Below are 22,094 nucleotides of genomic sequence, written 5' to 3' on the forward strand. Positions count from 1 at the left end.
GAAGCGGCCGCGCGGCTTATTCGCGGCTGGCACTGGAGGCGTGAGGCGGGTGGGAGCAGGGAGAGCACCGCCGCGCCCGTCCGCCTATCGCCCTAACGGCCGCCTCACCGCCCTTTCCCCGCACTAGCACCATGAAGACCAAATTCTGTAACGGCGACGCCGACCCGACCCCGCTCGGGCTCCTCCTCGGCTGCAGCCCCGGTTCTGCCGGCGGCGGGGGCGGTGGTGGTCTCCCCGCCGGTGGGGGTGGGCAGCCCCCTTCGGCTCTCCCTCACGCCGAGCCCGAGGGGAAGGAGCCCGTCCCGCCGCCTTCCTCCCTGCTGCCCCCGCCGGCCCGCGAGGAGGAGCCGCCGCTCGACCCCCGCACACGGCGCAGGGCCTATCTGTGGTGCAAGGAGTTCCTGCCCGGCGCCTGGCGGGGGCTGCGGGAGGAGCAGCTGCGCATCGACCCCATCAGGTCAGTGCCGGGGCCGCCTCTTTGCTTTATTTTCATTCAATTTCCCTAAATTCGCCTCTCCGCGCCCCACGCCGCGCTCCCCCGGGCGCTGCGGGCACGCCCCTCAACCCCCCCCACGCTATTTCCCTGTGCTTGTGGTGCGTTCCCCCCCCGCGGCGGGTAATGGTGGGGTCCGAGGAGGGCAGGGAGCGCTGGGGTCCGGCCGCTTCCATCGCGCCGCGGGGGAGGGTGCGGACACTTGGAAAGCCCCAGCCTCGCTGCATCCTCCGCCGCCATCTGGGGGGGGGGGATGGATGGGGAGCCGCTGTGTGCCCCCAGCCGGGCTCCCCCGGGCGAGAAGAGCCTCTGAGGATGCCCAGAGCCGCAGAAATCAGCGGCTGGATGCCGCGTGTCGGAGGTGGGGAGCATCTCTGGCCGTACCAAGCACTGCTGGTGACTCAGCGCGCTGACAGCCTGTAGGAGACTGGGTTTTGGCAGCCCACGGGTGTGAGGTGGGGGTGTTGTGGAAGCCCTGAGTGATGTGTGGAGGATCCTCGCCTTTTTTCTTGCAGAATTGCATCGTCTCTTTGTGTGGCTGCCCTGTATGCTCGTCCAGCCGATGCTAGTTCAGGGTTTCACTTACAGGCCGTGTGTGGTGTCTCGATGCTCAGTCATCCCACCTGATCAAACATTTGTGGTTTTAAAGTACACACTTGTCCATTATTCACCTTGACTCACTGAGTTTGCTTTTCTGATCACTTATGCTTCTAAATATATGGCTTTCCTAATTATCCTAACGTCTATCCTTCTGTTGATTCGTGAAATACATGCAAATACCCCCCTGGTTAGTGATGATAAAAGAAAGTATAAAACTGTTGGTGAAGATCTCAGATATACATGTGAGCATGATTAACTCCTTAAGAGTCAGTAATGAAAGTCTACTTGTAAAGTACTTTTGCTCACTTGACAATGTTACTGATGTAGTAAGTTGTTAAAGGGAGCAAATCTTGAGAAGAAGTGACACTGTTCCTAGGCAGCGTTCCTAGGCTACAGAAATGACTACACTGTTATTTCTGGAATCTAATTTGCTTGATTCTGTTTTCATCCTTAGTAGTCTGTACTGCTGACTCCAGTACTTAATTTCTAAAGCCTTAGGTTTTAGCACAGTTATTCCTGTGTTTCTTGGAAACTTCCCCTCTAAAATACTACTTGAGAAATCACTTGGTATCTTCTGACTGGGAGGAAGAGAGGATGGGCAGAACTTAAAGAATGTGTTAGATCATGGGAATTGGCAGTTGCATTTATTTTCGCAAAAGCCTTTTCACCGCTTTCATCTAAGGAGAACACAGTCACGTTGGTTTGCAGATTCTGGTTTCACAACAGTTGAGCAGTGTGCATTCTCCAGTGACTACTGCTGTTTTGACTGTGTTAGTACAAATCATGTTTATGAATGCCAGTTAAATACATGATATCATAGGATGAGGAGGTCCGTATTCTTTGTTTCAGAGCGAAGAAATCCATGCCTAATCAGAATGCAAACATAAGTACAACTGATTGCTGTGGCTGTGATTATTTGGGGAGTTTATGAATAGTCTTGAAAAAAGGTGACCCTCTTGGAATTGCTTATCCTTCATTAATTGGTAGTAGACTAACTAGTAGCTTATCTGTCTAAGGGTCTTTTGACCTTGTTAAGCTGCTGAGTACTTTTTAGGAGAAGCATACCTTTTATTACCTTCCTGTAATTAGAGGTAACTTCTAATGCAGGCAGAGCATGTTCAAGTAACTTAAGTGTTCATACAGTGTTTGTTTAGCTCTAGCCCAGTGTTTTTTTTATGATGTCAGTTCCAATGTATTTCCCTCCTACTTAAACACGATTTTTTTCTGTATGGACTTAGAAAAGGTGGAAAAGGATTTTCAAAACCTGTCTTATGACAGTTCCAGTGGACCCCGAAGTGTAGCTGGTATAACTAACCAGCGTTCTGATCCCCTCTGAGAGTGAGGTTTTGCTGTTCATTTGATATCCTTTCCATCTGTCTGGTTTTTCTACCTGTTCACCTTCATGGCTCAAAGTTACTCCATGTTACTTCTCAAAACATCTGTTTTTGAATGCCTGCCAAGCCACCTGGTTCTCTTCTGCCTGGTTTCTTGAGCATATTGTGCAGCTGCTGTTTTACCCTGTTCTCTTGATTTTTTTTTCCTTCTTAGTCATTGGCTTTGGGTCTGTAAGTCAGCCCTTCTGTGTGTCACCTCCCAGTAAGTACCTACATGTCAGCCACTTTTTTGGTAGCCTTCCCCTAGAAGTCTTCACTACTTCCACAATGAGATTGTAAGAGAATCCAGAAAATCACTTAAAAGTGTTAAGATGAGTATCAGGTTGGGGATAAATATCACTTGTAGCATGCTGCTTTACCTGGCTTTTAAATCTGTGCTTCCTTATCCCTTTACTGTTAGTCTCTGTGTTTGGATTGTATCTGTTTTTGAAGGGTGTCTCTTTAACGATACAAGTGTTTCAGTAGAGCTGATTTGCATTTCTGTTCTGCAAGTAAACCAGAAGTTCTGGTATGTCTTTCTCTACTGTAAAAGGAAGTAGAAAAAATCTGCTGCAGAAAGTGTATTTGTGAACATATTAAGAAAAATGAAGGTGATGCAACTAGACAGCGTAGTAAAAAAAAAAAAAAAGCTGATTGAGTAGATCCATGTCCGTAATGTGACTGCAAGAAACCAAGAGAATTCACCCTAATGTAGTATTTATCTTTTTTGATAAACCCATAGCACACAAAGATGCTGTCACTTTTTCCCCGATGATATGAAAAGCCACTGTACTTGTGTAACCCCTGAATGACTGAAGCACAGATCTCCCCAGTTTGTGTCCTACCTGATAAGTTTGGGTGATTTTAGTCTTAAATACAGGAGCGATTTCTTTAAAATGAAGAATTGTTTTAAATTTAAAACTTAATTCTACTCTTAAAATGAGTTGGAGTGATAGCATAGTATGACTTGCATCAGTACCACAGATAGTCAGCTTTGTAGCTAATTCTTGTAGCTGGCAGCTCAGTGATACCAGCTCTTAATTTACACTTGGTTTTGTACTGTGTGATGTGAAACTCCTGCTGTCATCTCGATCATTTGTGCAACAAAGTATTTCTGACAAGACTCCAGTTAGAAGTCTTGAAAATATTTACACTAACAGAAGTCTACATCTTAGCTGTGTAATGTGTTTTACTTCAGTTTGTTCATAGCTCAAGCCATAATTTGGATTACGGTGAGCTGTGTGTTAGGAAGCATGAGGCTGCCCATCTTTTTCCTGAAATCTTACAGGTTACTGGCAGTCTTGGAAAACTGTTTCTCGTGAGTAGATCTGTTGTGTAGTGATAGGTATGTTAGTATGTCTCCAGAAGTGCTCATCCAAATTAGGTAATAATCACTAATCACCCTTCTCTGTGCAGAGGTGGCCTCAGCAACATGCTGTTTCAGTGCTCTCTACCTGATACCATTGAGACAGTTGCAGATGAACCACGGAAAGTTCTCCTGCGCTTATACGGTGCAATCCTGCAGATGGTGAGTACATAGAGTGCTTTGGGAGTGGGAGGGCTTCTGTAGCTTAATTGTGCTATGTTTGGAGATCTTCATCTGTGACACACTGCAAGTGTGCTGCTTTATCCATTTGGGAATGTTTTAGTGGCAGTGGGGTAGATTGTTAGCTTAAGGCAGTTCTCTTTATAGTTTGTTATTGCCTAGAACTTACACTCCTTTCTACACAGATCCTGACTGGCGTGTATCAGCTGAAGGCTCATTTGCTGTCCGTTTGATCAGTAATGTTTTGTTCGTGGTGTTAAGTTTGGACTGTGGTGTTTCAGAAAAGTTATTAAAATCTGCTTCTGTACAGTATTGTAGGACTCTGGCATAACTAGCGAGATTGCAAGAGACTAAACCGCTTAATTTTAATCTTGGTAGTGCTTACAAATCTGAGATTGAAGTTTTTGTCAAACTTAACTGATACAATGTTCAAGCATTTTCTTAGAGACATGGGTAACTGGTACTGGAAAACTTAATCTGTAGTGTTAGAATAAAAATCAAGCACAAACATCAATATCATATAGCTATCTCATTCCAAAGTACTTTCCTAAGTGTGTGATGTGCCCTGTAGTTGGTGTAGAAACTTAACAAGATGTTTACCAAAGTCTTCTACTGTTACTTTTCTTTTATCTGATCAGTAAAAATAGCAAAATGGAAATAGCATTGAAATTTGTCAAGCCTTAGGAGAAGTGGGTGGCAAATCTGTTTCAAATTGTAAGGTTTAAAATCAAGACAATTTTGTAAAGGTGGTCTCTTTTAAACCTTACAGACTATTACTGAAGGACTATACAGCAGATCTTCTCTTACCCATCTCTGCTAGCCATTTGATTCTTCTGTAATAAATCATAAGTGTTTAACCTTATGAAAAATTGCAGCTTTGTAAAATTACATTTGGATGATGTCAATTCGACTTAGAGGGTCTGGTTTCATTATCTATTAATTTGTGATATTTTCCAATACTCAGTATTTATCAAAGTTACTTGCTTTATCAGTTATTTGCTTTGAGTAACTGATCCAATATCTGCAGGAGATTGTTCTTGAAATTTCAGCCCATTCTTCCTGCATCTGCTGTCTTGATCAAGCTTACTATCAAAAAATATCACTGATATTGTCACTTAACTGGCTTTAAAGTAGTCTTTTATAATGTAATGTGAGATATTAACTTTCCCATGGTAGCAAACTACCAGAAATATGTAAGAGATTCTAGCGGCTTGAAATAACAAGGAACCCTTGGCTACAACACCGTATGTGTGTTGAGAATGTTAAACTGCTAGACAAGAGAAGTGTGTAGAAGTTCATTAGCTCCAGCTTAAATAGTCTGTCCTTTGGCTTAAGAGAAACCAAAAGCAAAGTGGGGGGAAAAAAAAACTTTGGGAAACCTTTTGAAGTCACTAGGGTTGATAAGATTTTTTTCATAATTATTAATGGCTTTAATGCAATGCTGACTTGATATGTAGAAGGCTTCAGTAGGATCATGGGCTGTAAAACTTACATAGTGATAGAACTTGTGTTGCCCAAGAGCTGTGAAGAAATGTAGCCTTACTCCTTTTTTCCCCTTTTTTAGAGGAAATGTAGATTTCAGAATTCAGTTGCCCTTTTCTTCCTTCAGGGTTTTTCTTAACTTGTCTTTTCTGTGCCCCTATTCACTGAAGAAATCAAAACAAAATTTTGGTCTCTAAAATCAGAGAACTAATTCGGTTTGAAAATTGAAAGTGTGTTCATAACTTTCTAACCTTTCTACTCTTGGTGTTGAAGGATCTTTTGAGATGTCTAACTTCCTTTATTTCCATAGTGGCAGTGAAATGACTGCTCTTGTTGGTGCAGTTCACTAAAGGTTAAGTAAGCAGAGAAAGTCCCAAGGTAAAACTTTCAGATTGCATTGAGGTTCACAATTTTTGTCAACAAACATTTGTCTCTTCCAGCCCCTATACCTTAAGTGCAAATTAAAATATAAGCAAACTGTTTTATTGGGGTATTTTGAAAGCCTCACTTAGGATTCTTATGAATTTCAAGGTGGCTTAAGCAGAATCTTATGACAAGCCTGTTGTTGTAAGGGAGTGATTTGATAATTTTTTTTACTAATGTCACATAAGCTTAAAGCCCTGTAGAAATTAAGGGACACTACTTAGCAAGTTGAGTTTTGAGACTTTAGTATTAAAATTGAGACTTCATTCTCAATGACTTAACTTTAACTGCCACTGAGTATTAGTAGTTACCACTTGTTTGTTTGAGCCTTTGTAGCATGCTTTAACTCTTGTCCATTTTATTTCCTGTTGAAATTGGAGTGCAAAACAGTGATACCAGCTCTTATTCCTTACTGTAAATACTATAGATCTGTAGCAATCCATACCAAATTGGTACAGGTACAGCTGATGAGTTTAACAAACATTGAATAGCATAGAGGTGAAAAATAGATACCTGATACTAACTTAAGAGTGAATAATCCACAATTTTCTTCAAGCCACCCTTTAAAAGAACCTTTCTTTGCAGTTTGAAAATAGCCCCAGTTTGCTTATTATGAATCTTGGAAGACACAAATGTCAGTACATGAAACTCATCCAATATAAACCATGCCAGTTGGCTAAAGCTGCCACACAGGGAAGGCTCTGTGCCTTCCTCTGTCATAGCTGATTTGTTTAAGCCAATTTTTTGTGTGCATGAATGTTTTGGGGGGGAGCTGGGGGGACATGAACTGACCTGACTTGGCCATTACTATGAATGGTCGCACTGGCATGGATGTTTAAAAATCAAGGACTTCTCTTGAGTATATCCTTGAGCAGAACTTTTTTTTTAAGAGAAGAATTTGTGCTTGTGACAGGTTAAAGTACTAACCACATTAAAACTCAAATGTTTGAGGCACAATGCAGATATGTCATACATTGGAAAAAGGGAAATGTCTTACTCTGCTTCTTTTATTCTTGCTCCGGCTTAGTAGCTAAATTGAAAGGGGAGCACTGAAAGTAAAACTTCCTCATTGCAAAATGTCATAACTGTTGGCTATGTTCAGTTAAAACAACTGACCAAAAGGTTCTCCAACAGTGCTATTTAATGTCCAGACTTCAAGATTGGATTTCATACAGATCACTGCAGTGGTTCTACTTAAATTCAGAACAACCAAAAATTCCCAAGTCTTAGAAATGCCAATAGGATTTCAACATGTGCTAGTGTCAACAACAGAAAAGCCCAAATTAAGGTGAATTTCTTCAAAGTTCACCTATCAAAAGGTAAAATGGGAATTGATTCCCATTCTTTTACACATGTCAAAAGAACCTTGAACTCCGATTCACTGGGGCTCTGTTACTTTGCAATAGCCAAACCAAAATCTTGTATATAAATGAGGAAAACCAAACCAGTATACCTAATTTTCATCTCTGGTCTCTCAACTTCTCTGTGAGCAGACACAGAGTAAGTATAAATGGTTGCCACTGTTCTGTGGTAGATCTTTTTCCATACCTGCCTTGCTGCCTTTTATTTTTTTTAACTAAATAAAATGCAGACTGCTGTGTAACTGTAATTATCAACGTCTTCTGTGGTTGTTGGTGTCCATGTCTGTTTGTAGCATGGAGTAACTACAAATCCCTGGCACTGGCAGACGGCTTGAAAGAAACCAAGCACCTCTTACGGGGATATATTTGTGTTGGGTGGAGTTAAGGGTATTCTGGGGGTAATGTACCACTTTAGTTGTATATGCATGTGTTCTCTGCTGCAGGCTTGCCCATGCGATCGTGCCTAGAGCACTCTGGTTTCCAGGTGACAGACACGATTCACGGTATAGTATGAGATCTCTGAAGTTGGAGCGTTCTCTACAGCTTTCATTTTCTTTAGTACTGGATTTCATTTGTTTAAAAATAAGGCTTACGTAGCACCAGCTACTGTCTGTGCATCTGAATGTTTAGTGCAATAACAAAATACCAAAATACTGCCCCTTCCTTTCCTCTGCTCCCTCATAAGAGAATGGTAACTTGAAGTGAAGAGGATTAGAGATGTCTTTGTGGCTTTAGTAGGACTTGAACTGTGAATATTTCATGCTCTAGGAGTTTAGCAAGCTAGTTCCCATCAGTGATCAAGGGCAGGTCTTCAGGAGAAGAAACAGGTATTGTTGAATCTAAAACTGTTTGCATTCCCACCCCGTTCAAATAAATGTATTCCACTAGTTTCTAAAATTAAAAAAGCTTCCCCTGCATAGGTTGCTTCTGTAACTTCTCAAGCAGTTCCTTTTGGTGTTGTAATTCCTTGGGATTTGAAAATAGTGCACTACCTTGATGTAGACCTACTTGAACACAAATACAGCTGAGTATATTCAAAAAAAGTGGAGTTAAAACCTAAGAATTAAATTTGCAGGCAGAGCCAACAGTTATTTTAGAAAAAGGTGAAAGTTCCTCCCTCCTTTGTACAGAATTCTTCTGTCAAGCACCGTTTGTGTTTTTATGTAGAGTTGATCTAGCTACAAGAGAAATAAATGTGGGAATAATAAAATTAAGGAGAAAATGCTGGAAGAACTCCATTTTCTCTCAAACTGCCAGATGTGTAAGCACTGTCTGGTCATCTTTTTCTAGTCAGAGATCAGGTACTGTGGAGTGTCTCCCCTTCTAGGACTTCAGTCTCATAGCTGAATTGTGCTTCCTTAAAATCAACGTATGTGATCAGTGAATTATAAAGTAGAGACTCTAAACAACTTCTGATGTTGTTGTGTATCTAGTTGTCCTCAATTACTAATTGTCCTCAGTTACTAAAATCGTAGTGAGATTTCTTATTGCGCTTTGAGAATAAGCCTTCTCGCAGCAACAAAAACACTGAACAACTGTTTTAAATAGTTTGCTCCCAAAGATGTAGACAGCATGCCCCGTCCTAGATGATATTTCTGTTTAGAGGGAATGATTAAAAACCTTCTGGAGTTATTTAATCGTTCTCTTACTTGGGTAAATAAAATGTCCTTATTGCTGTAGATGTAAATAGCTCCCAGATTTTTCAGTTAGTATGCTGTTGGAGTTTAAGCCAAGAACACAAGCTAGAAATGTAGATGAAAAATGTCATGGTATGAAAAGTTTGAGTTTAATTCTTAAAACTCCTGTTACATAAAATTGCTACCTGCTTTATTTTGTTTTCATTGACCACATGTACTGGAGGCTTTCCTAATTCTAGGCTGAGTACATGGCCACTTCTGAAGACTGATCCTCTCCAAGCTCCCATTCACGTTTTCAAGTTATTTACAAATTACTTGGTATTCATTCTCCTCTTGACAATAATGCTCTATGCTGAGGGAACAGAAAAGAGGAAGGGATGCTGCAGAAGTCTCCTTTTCTGATGACTCTGCGGTGCACATCCGTAACTGTCTCTTTCTAATGGCACGGTAGGTGCCATTAAGATATCTCCAACGCTAATTCGAGGTGGACTCTTAGAACTGGCTAGCTCTTTACACAGTATGACTTCTGTAGAGCGGATGCCAGTTCAGGTTCTAGGGAAAAGCCTAATCTGCTTACCTTCTGATGAACTGACCCATTCTGAGAGCACCATTAATCAGGAAAGACTCCTGGATGGTGAGTAACTTTCTGACTGTTCAAGAAAAATCTGTAAGATGCAATAGTGGTATTGATGTAGGACATGCTTGTTCAGAGAAGCCCTCTGTAAATTACTTTAATATTACTGTGTAGCTACACGTTTAGCTTTAGTGAATGTTTTGACTTTATTAATTTCCCTGAAAGGAATATAAACTACTAGTAGTTCTACTGTCTCGTTTTAAGCTTATCCTAGTGGAATGGGAAGTACTTGCTGAAAGACCATCGTTTCATGTTAACTATACTTCTTCTATAGCTTCTGAAGTACTGTAACTGCATAGCTTGTGTCAATCATTAGCTTGTTGTACTGTACTTAAGGCAGCTGGTGTTGCTTAACTGTATTCTGTTAAGTTCCTACTTCCACCCTTGTTTTGGACATGTTAGAAGGTTGGAACAGAAAGGTATGAACCCGGTTCTGGCAATGAAATGCTTTTATTCAGATGGTGGAGATGCAGGCTACCTTTATGGGCCTCTGAACCTAGTCTGGTTTAAACAGTCAACGGTGGAATTGCAACATAAGTAGCAGCCACAAACTGTCGCTAAATCTAAGCAAATACTTGCTTTCTCTTCTTCTTACCTTCAGACCTTTAAAGGACAAGGTTTTTTATTGCATCTTGAATTTTAAATGTGCAGCTCCATTGAAAGCATGTGCCACTGAAGGTTTGGGTACTGAGGGTATGTTCTAATAACTATAAAACTGCCTTGTAATGACTTACCAAGCCTAACACAATTCATTATACATGGAATTGGTTAAAGTTTTGCTTGTATACTGCAGTGCTTACTGCTATATCTTTAGCTTACATGGGCATTTCATTTGAAGAAAAATCCAGGATTTGCACAGCCAGTGCATAGTGGTCCATGCATGTGTAGCCTGGACAGTCTACAATAAAGAAATCGAGCCATGAAATTTTGGAAAATAAGGTAGCTGCAAGTGCTTTGCAAGCCTCAAAACATGACTTTACTAATAGTCCTTCTAAAGCTTTTATGTAATCTATGTAACTTATCACAAGTGCTTTAGCTGCAAGAAGAATGTCATCCTAGATGTCATTCAGAGGGACTTAATTTTCTCTTAATTAAAAACATTCCTCTAAGCTTCTTATACATTGAACTCCAGTTCTGAAATACTGGGAAGCAACAACAAAAAAAGCTGAAACCCAGCTCCTGGGCTATTTACAGGAGTGGCTTGGTCTCAGTGGCACATCCTTTTGAAAGGTTTTGGAATTGGTGAAATAGTATTGTGGTCAGAGATCAGATGGATACTAGTGTTGTAGTTGTCACAGATCAAGACAATGTTGAGATATCTAGTTAACTGTAGCTGGCACTTCTACTCCCTTTGTTCTGGTGGTTGCAGGTTAATCATGTTAAATTTCATCTTCTCATTGTGTTTGTTTTTTCTCATTCATAGAGGTCCTGTAATAAAGGAGAGTCTGTACAGTCTCAGAAGGAAAATGACTTGCAAGTAAGTAATTAAATTTGCTTACTTGACAGAATTTTATAAATAGTAGAGAAATGTTACGAGTCTGCTTATTCTGAACCAGTAGTTACTCTGCCTGGTGTCTGGGCTGGATTTCTAGAAACCATAGAGAGTAATGAAGAAAACAAATCTATTTGCTCACAGAAGTGACACAATGTATCTGTGCATAGCTTAGAAATATTTAAACATTCCACATTTGCACAAAACATCCCGATTTCAACACTAAATGGCTTCTTACCAGTTCCAACCCTTGTACCAGTACTGCTGGTTTGGGTAGTAGGCTCTTTCTGTGGTAGAGGAATACTGGTACTCTGCTTGTCCTAACCCATACTTTATAATAAATCACTTAGCTCTTCTGAGGAAAGTGATAAGGAGCTGGAGAGAACTTCATTTTGAACACGAAGTGGTTTTGATTAGCATTGTGCTTGGATCATCTGCAGTCTGCAGACTTCAGTTGTCTTGTATTTGGAATCATTTCTGCTCATCCAGCATAATGTCTGAGTGTAATATTTCATAATTGTCTGAACAGAATTTGGTAGCTTAGATTTCTACCCTGATGAAATTTCTCCAAAGAAATATTTTGGCATGTTAGCCAGATGCTTTTCTTGTTATGTACTGTCACTTCTCAGTTCTGTAATGGTTTTGATAGTGATGAGGGAGAAGTACATCTTATTCGAGTTTGATAAGTGCTGCTTTTTTGTCTTCATATTTTTTACCTTCTGGGAATACCATCTGAAAACAGCTCAAGCATTTATTTTCTAGTGAATGGAACTCAACTCAGCTTAAACTGGTTTTAAAGTTGTTCATGAGTGACTGCTTCTGAAGCTTTGAATTTTTAGTTATGGAGGTGATTTTTTTTTACAACCCACCACCAGCAAAATCCAATAAAAATGTTCCTGAACTTGTAAAAGAAAACAAACCCCACCCTAGTGCAAGCAACTCACAGATGTTTTGCAGTACAGGAAGCAAGGCTTTGAACTTCAGAACCGTCTTCATTTGTTGCCTGAAAATAGTGATTCTAAGATGTGATCAGTGCTGGTAGACTATTGTTTTCTGCTAGGAGCTCCATAGTGCTGGAACTTCACTGTTGGATTGGTGAATTTAATTGTTTTCAGGAGGCACTTGACACTTTTCTTGAGTCTAGGTGAAAATTGCAGTGAGATTTGATCAGAGGAGTTAATGGCATCCTCTGGAGAGAGCTGTTTATTTCCATACCTGTATTTGTCATTAGTGTGTGGAGTAGAGGTCCAGGTAGTATTTGCCTATACTTCTATCCTGAAGCAGATTGTTCATGGAGAGAGGCTGTCATTCTTACTGCTGAAACAGAAGCTTACAAACTTGCAAGCACATAGTTTTGGATTATTTTACTGTTCTAAATTCTGAAGTGTTTTACATGACAGGATTAGGCAGACACATGGCAGAAGTAACCCAGAAGTGAACTGTAAGTAAATGGAAATGTCACCCTTTCTGGTTGTCATTCCTGATGTATTAAGGGATGTCTTAATAAAGAACAGGCACATGGCTTGTGAAAAACATGGCCCCTCTAAGCTCTGCTATTAAAACGTGACTTCAAGTTTCACTCTGTAGGTAAAGGACTAGAGAAAAACACTAGGATTATAAACCATTCTAGAGCTTTTTGTTAATGAATCATAAATTTTCTTTGAACTTTCTTTGGGCTAAATTGTCAAACTAGGTGGGTTCAAGGAATATTTAAGTTTGAAATCGGGGCAAAAAAAAATTACTCCCGCAGAAAGTGGACCACAGTGATAGGAACTCATAGGATATTCTCAGAGATGAAGAAAAATTGAGAAATTTGGTCATATGTCGGGTTATTCCTTTTCTTTGGCACTTGTTGTTATCCAAGCATGAATTCTTCTGGTAAGATGTGGAAACAAGGAACTAACGTCTTAGCAGACACAGCCAACAGGATTGCTGTACTCAGATTTTTAAAATGCCCTGATGCTGTACCAGTAACACAAGTTTAGTGTCCGTTGGCACTGGAGTAGGCATTTAGTAACCTATATCTGATTTGCTTTTTGGTCTTTGGTGTTGGGCTTCAGAAGTGAACTGAAAAGTTCACAGGTATAGTGGTGAGTGCATGTGAAATGATTAAAAGTACACTTCGGTGCATGCGTTCCTTGTCGAGGAGATGAGATGGAAAAGCTGTGGAAGACATGGATGTAATGCATTCATATGCAAGGCATCCTAAACTCTCAGTTGATATTCTTGATGGCCTTTTCACTTTTTATTAGAGTTAAAACTTCAGAATGTCTTGCCAGTACTTTGTAATGAAATGCTAGACTTTCTTGGTAAGATACCAGAATAACAAGGTAGGGGACAGTAATTTAAAAAAAAAAGCAATGGAACTGCCCAAAGTTCGCTTGGGAGTGGAACTTGAGTTATTTACTGTCTGAGACTGCAGTGAAGATAGTAATGCAAAATGCTCTGTAGTCCAAAATACTTGAGAGCTTTCCTTGTGTTGTGCTCTTACTGCTTATGCTTGTAAGAATTGTGGGTCAGATTTTGAGGCAAGCTGCACAAATGTGGGAAGAATGAGCAAACCTCTAGGATTTAAGTACAGATGGATTCCTGTTGATATAATGGCTAGATGCATTGATTTATTATTTTGCAGCTTCTGTTTACTTAGAACTAATCTTACCTGTCAAGAAAGCTGTACTTCAGTGGTTTGAACTGCATTTTTGAGACAATTTCTATTAATTTTAAAGCCTTTGTATAAAAAAGCTGTCTGGCCTGTGATTGCTACAGAATGAGTTTATTGATGTAAGGAAAAGTTCTTTAAGATTGAGGCATGTTTGAAGATAGTGAAGGAATAATGCTTATCCACACCCACCCACCCTCTCCTTAGCAGGAGTTTAAATTATCTCCCTTTAATAAAAAAAAAAATGTGCTTAACAGGCACAAATCCTAATTCATTCTTCTGAATGAAGAACTGGTTAGTTCAGTCACTCACTTAATTCACTTGCATAATTAAAATGTCCTTTTGTAAGGCAGTGCTCCAAAGTCTGTTAAAATCGCTAAGAATAATATTTACAGTTTCTGTGATGTGCTTCAGTAGGATAAGCTGCTTCAGGAAATAAATTTGCAGAGTTCCCACAGGTTAGGGAGGAGAGAGTAGTTTGCTTTTTGCGTAGTCTTCCTTTGACCTGGCCCATGCATTGGTATCTAAGTCATGCTTATTTCCTCCCCAGTTTTAAACTTGAAAGTAAGACATTTGTATTGCTGCCATGTTAATTACCAGTTGTTATTAGTCAGGAAACTTGAGTTAGTAAAATGCCAAGTCCTCCTCTTGAAGCTAACCCTAAAATTTCTTACTCTGAAGTAGTTTAGCTATAGCATACACCTAAATTCTTTTTTGTGGAAGCACCAGCTAATGTTTTGTTTCTTTTTTCATTTTTTAATGAAGGGGGCAGAAGCCATGGTTTTGGAAAGTGTTATGTTTGCCATTCTTGCAGAGAGAGCTCTTGGTCCAAAGCTCTATGGAATCTTTCCACAAGGGCGACTGGAGGAATTTATTCCCGTAAGTCCTGTTCATGATTATTTAGTGGGCTGGTAGTTGTTTTAATTGGTTGTGACAAGAAGGTCTCTGGACTGCCTGGAAAAGCAGGGATGTGGGAATGGAATACTTGGCAGTCTGTAGTAATTGCTGGCTGTAATTTGATACAGTTATACTGGGTGTTGGAGAGCCCAATTATAGCTCTTGCCAGGGAGAGATATCTAAAACCTCTTCAGCTGTAGCAGAGACTCATAAATGAAGATAAAAAGCCTGTTAGATACCAAACATAGCATTGGAAGCTATAGAGTAACACTTTCCTTTAACAGCAGCAAGAGCAGATACTTTTGATGCTCTTAAATACTTCTGCTCAGTCTGCTTTGAGGATATTCTTGGTGTGAGATTTGATATTCCCCAGGTCTTGATCTAGGAGAAAAATTGACTAAGTCATAAGTAACGTAGGCTAGTTAACTTAGCTTTTCCAAAGGCAGCAACTATGAAAGTTCATTTGGATGGAAGAAAAGTATTGCTTGAGTACTGTCTCATGCTAGTACTTGTATTTCTCAACTGTGTTTTAAGAATACTTTATTTTACTACAGAGCAGGAAACTAAGTACTGAAGAACTAAGCTTACCTGACATATCCGCTGAAATAGCTGAGAAGATGGCTAGATTTCATGGCATGAAAATGCCATTTAATAAAGAACCGAAGTGGCTTTTTGGGACAATGGAAAAGTAAGTTATACGATACTTTAAACTACAAGAAACGGGATGATTTCTTGTAAGCAGAGTACCCAAAAAATGTTCTGTAGTTACCTGCGGAATTTAAAATAACTTTGGGGTGGAGGGGCATTTTCTTCAGTCACTCTTTTAAACTTTCTTGATTTTTTAGTTTAAATCTCACCGTAGTATGGAAGACGTGTGTTTATTGACATAAGCACTGTACTGTTTTCTTTATTTTTAACAGGTATCTAAATCAAGTGCTGAGGATTAAATTTACCAGAGAATCCAAAACTAGAAAACTGAACAAACTCCTCAGTTACAATCTACCCCAGGAAATGAAAAATCTGAGGTAAGCTTATCTACTATCTTCCACTTAACACAGTTTTGTTACAAATGTGTATATTTGCTCTAACATGTTGAACAGCATAATACCCTATATTAATTTCACTTGAGGAGTTGGAGATTTTATGATTGTGACCAGCTTGAGTCTAATGTTACTACAAATTGATAATCACTTGCTGATCAGTGTCCAACTTCAGTCCTGATCTTGTGCTCATAATTGAGAAAATAGTCTTGATAGAAATGAATAGCACTTCAAATTCTCACAGCAAAACCCATCCTGTACCTGGAAGAACTGAAGGTAGGGATTTGTTGCTTACTAGATTCTCTATTGCTGTTTTCCAGAGCTATGCTTGAAGCCACTCCATCACCAGTTGTGTTTTGCCACAATGACTGTCAGGAAGGTAAGCTCCTAATGCTTCATGACTGTGATCAGTGATGCATTGTTCAGCCTTTTTCTGATCATTTGTTTGCTCTCTGAGAGGTAGTCCCATTATCCTGGTACTGCCCTGGCAGCAGTGGCAAGGCAAAATGCTTTGACTTCAACAGCCCTCCGAGGCCGGTTATAGTGTCATAACTGTGTTAAACCAAGCGTGTGACCTGTACTTACACATGCTCTGTTAGTACAGGTCAGCTGATGCTGGGAGCCTTGGGTGATTCCTATCAAGACCGTACCTTTCTTAGTGGTCTGAAATAGGAGTAGGTTAGGATATCCTGTAGCCCTTTTGAAAGAAGAATACTGAAAAAGTACAGTGAATGGTGAAAATGGAGATGTGGGAAGATTGTCAGCAGTTGTCAATTTCTTCCTGATAAGAAGCAGAAAAATCCTGTTTTCAGTACTTTCTCTGGGAGTCATGGAGGGAATAATAAATTTTCTGAACCAGTTCTCCAAGGGGGTGAGGAAAGAGGAGGCAGGGCTCAAGGTGCTGGGTATGCTGTCTGGACTTCCTTTACCCTGTATGGAGGGTAAGCTGGGCTGAGCTGGAAGGATGCTGTACTAGGACCATATGTGGGGCTGTCATGTTCTTGTGGGTCCCAGCCTTGATAGCTAAGGCTGGGGAATGGGCCTGGAAAAGGATTGTCCTGAGGGATAGGTAGCATGAGGTGGCGGTGTGGGGGAAGCTGCTGGTCTTAGTTCTGAAGAGCCAGCTCAGTAGTGGTGGAGTTCAGGCTCTCACTGCTGGTGTGGCAAGGTGCAGTACCAGAGGAGTTGAGCATGACAGGGCTGAGGTGAGCTTTGCAAGCTAAATTTCCAGGGCATAAGGCAAGTATTCGAAGGCACAGGGAAAAATACTGTGCTTTTTCTGTTGGTGCAAAGGTAGGGCAAGGGAATTTGGCATGGAAGACAGGTGTACATATGGGTAGGGGGCAAACTGTTGGAGAAATAGAATAAGTATAAATTGATTTACTGGTAGTAAAAAGTTATCACTTGGCACAGGCAGTCTTGATGACTTTTAGATGAGTTGTTGTGACAGTGAATTGAAAGGATGGTTAAACCATGTTATACAGGAGAAGGCTGAGCTTTTCAGTCGGTACCTGTTGTGCCACACAGAGCAGCAAAGTAATCAAGTCCATGGCTTTCAGGCTGATGAAAAGCAATTCCTGTCCCAAGTGTTGTGTGATCAGTGATAGTGCTGTGCACATCTGAGAGGTGCTGCATAATTTAGACCTCAAGCATTGGAAAGAAGCAATTCAGTGAGAGCTGCCAAGGCTGATGGCATCACCTGATTTAGCTGCAAGCTAAACACTGTATTGGAGAAGCAGGACCCTTGGGGAAACAAATCTACTTCCCTGCCTGTACAGAAGAAAACCTTCTTGCTTTCAGCTTCACAAGGTTTATAGTATTTATCTCAACTTCCAGTGAGCTGATATATAGTGCAACTTGGCTATTCCCTTTACTCATCTGTGTGGGTGTAAAGGATAACTGGGATCATCTGAACAATGGTTCTTAGTGTTGCTTTTCTGTAATTTCCATATGACTTCATTGAATATGCTGTACGTCTTCACACTATCTTGCTTAATATTATCTTACCATTTTTAGGTAATGTCTTGCTTCTGGAAGGCAGAGAGAATTCAGAAAAACAAAAGCTGATGCTCATTGACTTTGAATACAGCAGCTATAATTACCGGTAACCCATTTTAGTCTTTTCTGTTCAGCAAAGAGGTGTATTGCCTTATAAAAGACACAGTGAGAGCAAGTGCTGCACTGCTCATTATCTCTTAATTCTAATGAGTTGTGTTCTGATCTTAGTGGTGGACAAGAAATGCAACCAGTCAAAACAGCTTTGGTCCTGATGGCTTTTGGTGTAGGCCTCGCAGAAACAGCATGGTTGCAGTTGCTGGAGCTTGTTGGACTAGAGGGCCTGTTTACATGCAAATAACTTATTGTCTGCCCATCAAAACTTCTTTCTAGTGGCAAGATGAGAGTAGTGCATTGTGTGTACCTAATATATGTAGAAAAGCAAAGCTTTCCCTACTTTGTGCAGTTCTTTCAAATGGTTTTTTCATCTGTGCAAACAATACTAACAGTAATCCTAGGATTTTTTTGTTACCCAAAATGCTTTATCTCAGTCATGTGTTTATGGATGACTTAAGCATGTGGAGTTGTTGGGATCATTAAATGTTAGCAGAGTTGAAACATAAATAGAACTCTGAATGCCGAAATGTAAAAGTAGGATGTGTTAAGTAGCTTGATCAGTATGATCTCCTTGCCTGCAAGAATGCTGATGTTAGATGCATCTGACTTAGCTCTAAGAAGCAATGCGTACTTGGGTATTTTAACTGACTGCATTGATATAAAACTTGGTAGTGAAGTCTAGTATTTTCATGTAGCTGGTAGAGTTCTGATTTATAACTGCCCATCTTTACTAATTGATTTTAATAACTTGCAAAAAAGGTGCAGTTCATCTCTATCTCCTTTAGCAAAAGCTGCAGCAAGTTCTACTAAGTAGCCTTGTGCTATTAAACTTGATTTTAGGCTTGCTGAAGCAAGAACAGATGACTAGTGTGTAAATAAAGGCTATCTCTCTTTTTCAGAGGTTTTGACATTGGAAATCACTTCTGTGAATGGATGTATGATTACACATATGAGAAGTATCCATTCTTCAAAGCTAGTGTTCTGAAATATCCTTCAAAGAAGCAACAGGTAGGAACATTAAAATAAGTAATAAGCCAGAGTCCCCAGTTTTCAGATCTTAACCCTCCGATTCTGGTTTGGACTTGCTTTTTCACAAACCCTTTCTTCCATGACTTCCTCATGTATAATACTTGATACAATCCTGACTCTTTGCTTTAAAACCTTACAAACTTCATTGCAAGCAGCCATTCAGGATAGAATATTTATGATTTGCCATGTAGGTATGCACCACAAAAAAAAAATCCTGTAGTTGTGGAGTACAGCACTGAAACAAGCTGGCAGTAACAAAATGTCAGTTGTTGTCTTAATATGCCTTTGGTAAACCAAACTTCCAAGCAACTACTGGAATTGCCAGTAATCTTAAAACTAACTTCAACAGTGTCAATGTTTGGAAAATGTAAATAACACACTAAAAGGCCTGCTAAGTTCTGTAAGGAGCAAATATGTCTTGAGACAAATTTGTAACTTTTTGATTACTTGCTTTCTAGCTTCATTTTATTTCCAGTTACCTGTCTGCATTCCATGATGGCTTTGAAAATCTGAGCAATGAAGAGAAATTCAAGCTAGAAGAGGAAGTGTTGATAGAAGTTAACAGGTAACTTACCATTCTCAGCTCTGTCTTGAAACTTCCATGCTGCCTGCCATGCATACCTCATTGGGTGGAGAAACATCAGCCAAGAGAGACTTTAAGCTATTTCTATATGGTAAAGAAAAATCTGTCAATTGCAAGTCTTAGACATGTGACATGCATTTGGTGAAGTAAATAAAATATTACTCAGTGGGGAAAATAATGGAATTATTTGTAACAGGATATTGAAGTAAGGTGTTGTGACTTAGCTGGGTATCTTGGTAAATACAGTCTTGTCATTTCAGGTTTGCCCTTGCATCACACTTCTTCTGGGGTCTGTGGTCTATTATACAAGCAAAGATCTCATCCATTGAATTTGGTTACCTGGTAAGATCTTTATGATTAAAGTTTAATTAAAAATGTATGCTCTAAGGAATCTGTGATACATCAGAGTAAACAAAATGGCTTTTCAACACAACCGAACTTCTAAGTGGAGTAAAAAAAAATCTTAAATCAGTCTGTTACTAGTTAGTGTTTTTTCCTTAGGATGATAACACTTAAGATTCTATAGATTTCAGAAATTATTCCCATTGTTACATAGACTAGCCTTATGTGGCAGATGCTGCAGTGGCATGACTGCCTTGCAGTGCAGTGATTCTTCTGCAGTAAGAGGTCCCATGCAAGAGGGAAGCTACCATGCAGTAACTGTGAATTAGTAAAGTGAACACTATCCAAGTGCATGTGTAACAGGTTCATATCTGTTGTGCAACAGTATCAATGGCAGGGAGCAGCTTCTGCTTAGGAATCAGCAATTCATGGTACAACATGCCTAGTGTACTGTAAAGTGATACAACTTTCAGGTATGTAGAAAATCCTATGGGAACTGTTGCAGAAGCCATTCTTCTTAGTGAAATCCTGTCCTTTTAAAATTTCTATTTTCTGATGTTCTGGCAGCAGCTAACAGTGTTAGAGTTGAAATAAGACTGGAGGAAATTCTAGAGGCGAGAGCACCTTTGGAGAGTATCTCTCTCAAATAGATCTAATTACTTGAGATGATGGATTAAAGTAACACAGATGATACCTTCAGTTTTCCCATACCAAATAAAGAAACAGAACTGTTCACTGTATGAATGTTCCTTATTTCCCCAGGAATATGCATTATCCAGATTTGATGCATACTTTGATCAGAAGAAGAAGCTGAAGGTGTGAATGTGAGAGGAGTGGCCTGTTGGTTACTGTATGAAGAGGGCAGCTGGACAGAACTTTCACTGTGCTTAGGCTACTGTATCTGTAACGAAGGTGTCACTGAATTCCAGTTCCTTGGAAGGCAGGTGTACAATACTGAAGACTGTATAGAAATGACTTGTTTACAGTTTCATAAATACATGGAATGAGGTGGGGAGGCAAAAGTAAAAATACAACAGTGCAATATCTTTAAATCCTTTTAATCTAGAAGGTATTTTATATTGTGGGAGAAGCTTACAGTTGTGTCAATACCATGTGCATTAGAGCAAACAGTGTTACTGAGTATGTTTTCTAGGGGTGTGCTGAAATTAGGGTGACTGTTGTAATCAGAACAGCTGTGATGATGCATTGTAGACACTGCCTCTTAATGAGAAGGAAAAGCAAAGGAGACAACTGCTATACTGTGAAGTAGGCTTCAAATCTTACTGTGAGATTAGATTCAACATGCCCCGTGAACACTATCTTTAAAGCTGCTGATATGTTACACCACTTTAACCATAAAACAACTAAACACACTGAAGCGGTATGCTTTAAGGTGTTATCTACATAGACATGAATGTTTCTCTTAAGCTGGTGTGCCTGTGAAGTATGAATGAACTTTGAACTGGACATTCTGAAGGAGTTTGTCTTGAACTGTTCATTCCATATCCTTCGAGAACATGCTTTAGCCCGGCCTGGTTGTCTCTTAAAATGCTGCGTCCTGCACAGGGGGTTCTGTGGGCTGGCAGCACTGGGAAGAGTGCCTTGAATTACTCTAGCTACTCCCCAGACAACTGGATTGATGTTGACAATACTTGTAATTGGAGCCCATCTCTCTTCTTGACTTGTTGCCACAGTACATGGCTATAAGGAACAGTAGAGCCAAAGACTGCGGAGAACACTTCAGGAAATTGCTGTTCTGTCCATCCAATGCTTACGTGGCTTGGGAGGTGCTTTCCTTGTACCTCCAATTTTCATGTTCCAGCAATCCAGTAAAGTGGAGCATCTTGTGGGGAACAATAATGTGTATATTGAAACTTGAGTATAATCTGTGTACATGTCATCTAAAGATTTCTTTAGATTTTTGGGGGAACTCGTTTATTTTGAACGTTATTTGTTTGTGCTTTCTAACACTGTATTATAAATAATAAACTTTTAAGTCTACCCTTTTTCATTTGTATAGCAAATACTGTTCCAAGCAGTTGAAGAAAATGTGCAGCATTTCATGTACTGTATAGCATAACTTGTAAAAGCTGTCATTTTATTCTCTAGTATAGAGAATCATTTTGCATATACAACTATTAATACTTTATAATAAATATAAAGCACTTAAAAACATCATAGTTGATACTCTTAAGTCTTCATTGTATCTCCAGGATAAACCACTTGCTGTTTCTAGCAATAATCTGCGCTTGGAAGTACTTTCTTGAATACCTTAAAGGCAGACTAAGTTAAACTTCAGGCTCAGTGCTGTGGGATATCTACTTAAATGCTCTAATGTAAATGCATCTTTAGCATTTATTGTATTACTGATTACTAATAGAAAGAATGAGG

General features: G+C 39.8%; 1 protein-coding gene across 2 annotated transcripts; it reads left to right on the forward strand.

Annotated features, from left to right (window-relative positions):
* Nucleotide 1: 1 nt before the first annotated feature.
* CHKA (choline kinase alpha) lies at nucleotides 2–21,878 on the forward strand. Of its 2 annotated transcripts, XM_080592793.1 has the most exons (12): nucleotides 2–457; nucleotides 3,883–3,994; nucleotides 10,973–11,026; nucleotides 14,466–14,579; nucleotides 15,152–15,285; nucleotides 15,518–15,622; nucleotides 15,958–16,016; nucleotides 17,654–17,741; nucleotides 18,649–18,757; nucleotides 19,237–19,343; nucleotides 19,622–19,703; nucleotides 20,466–21,878. In XM_080592793.1, exons 1-12 carry the CDS (start codon nucleotides 132–134, stop codon nucleotides 20,523–20,525), a joined length of 1,350 nt encoding a protein of 449 aa, XP_080448919.1. In that variant the 5' UTR covers nucleotides 2–131; the 3' UTR covers nucleotides 20,526–21,878. The 2 variants fall into 2 exon arrangements, with proteins under 2 accessions (XP_080448919.1, XP_080448920.1); XM_080592794.1 differs by lacking the exon at nucleotides 10,973–11,026.
* Nucleotides 21,879–22,094: the final 216 nt, after the last annotated feature.

Source organism: Anser brachyrhynchus (genome assembly GCF_964034855.1).
Source record: "Anser brachyrhynchus genome assembly, chromosome: 5".
Taxonomy (NCBI): domain Eukaryota; kingdom Metazoa; phylum Chordata; class Aves; order Anseriformes; family Anatidae; genus Anser; species Anser brachyrhynchus.

Bases quoted from the DNA above. Each gene is read 5' to 3' on its own strand.
- CHKA (XM_080592793.1), top strand. From the start codon at position 132: ATGAAGACCAAATTCTGTAACGGCGACGCCGACCCGACCCCGCTCGGG. The intron at 3,995-10,972 runs GTGAGTACATAG...TCTCATTCATAG, and splicing joins ACGGTGCAATCCTGCAGATG to AGGTCCTGTAATAAAGGAGA. The intron at 11,027-14,465 runs GTAAGTAATTAA...TTTTTAATGAAG, and splicing joins AGAAGGAAAATGACTTGCAA to GGGGCAGAAGCCATGGTTTT.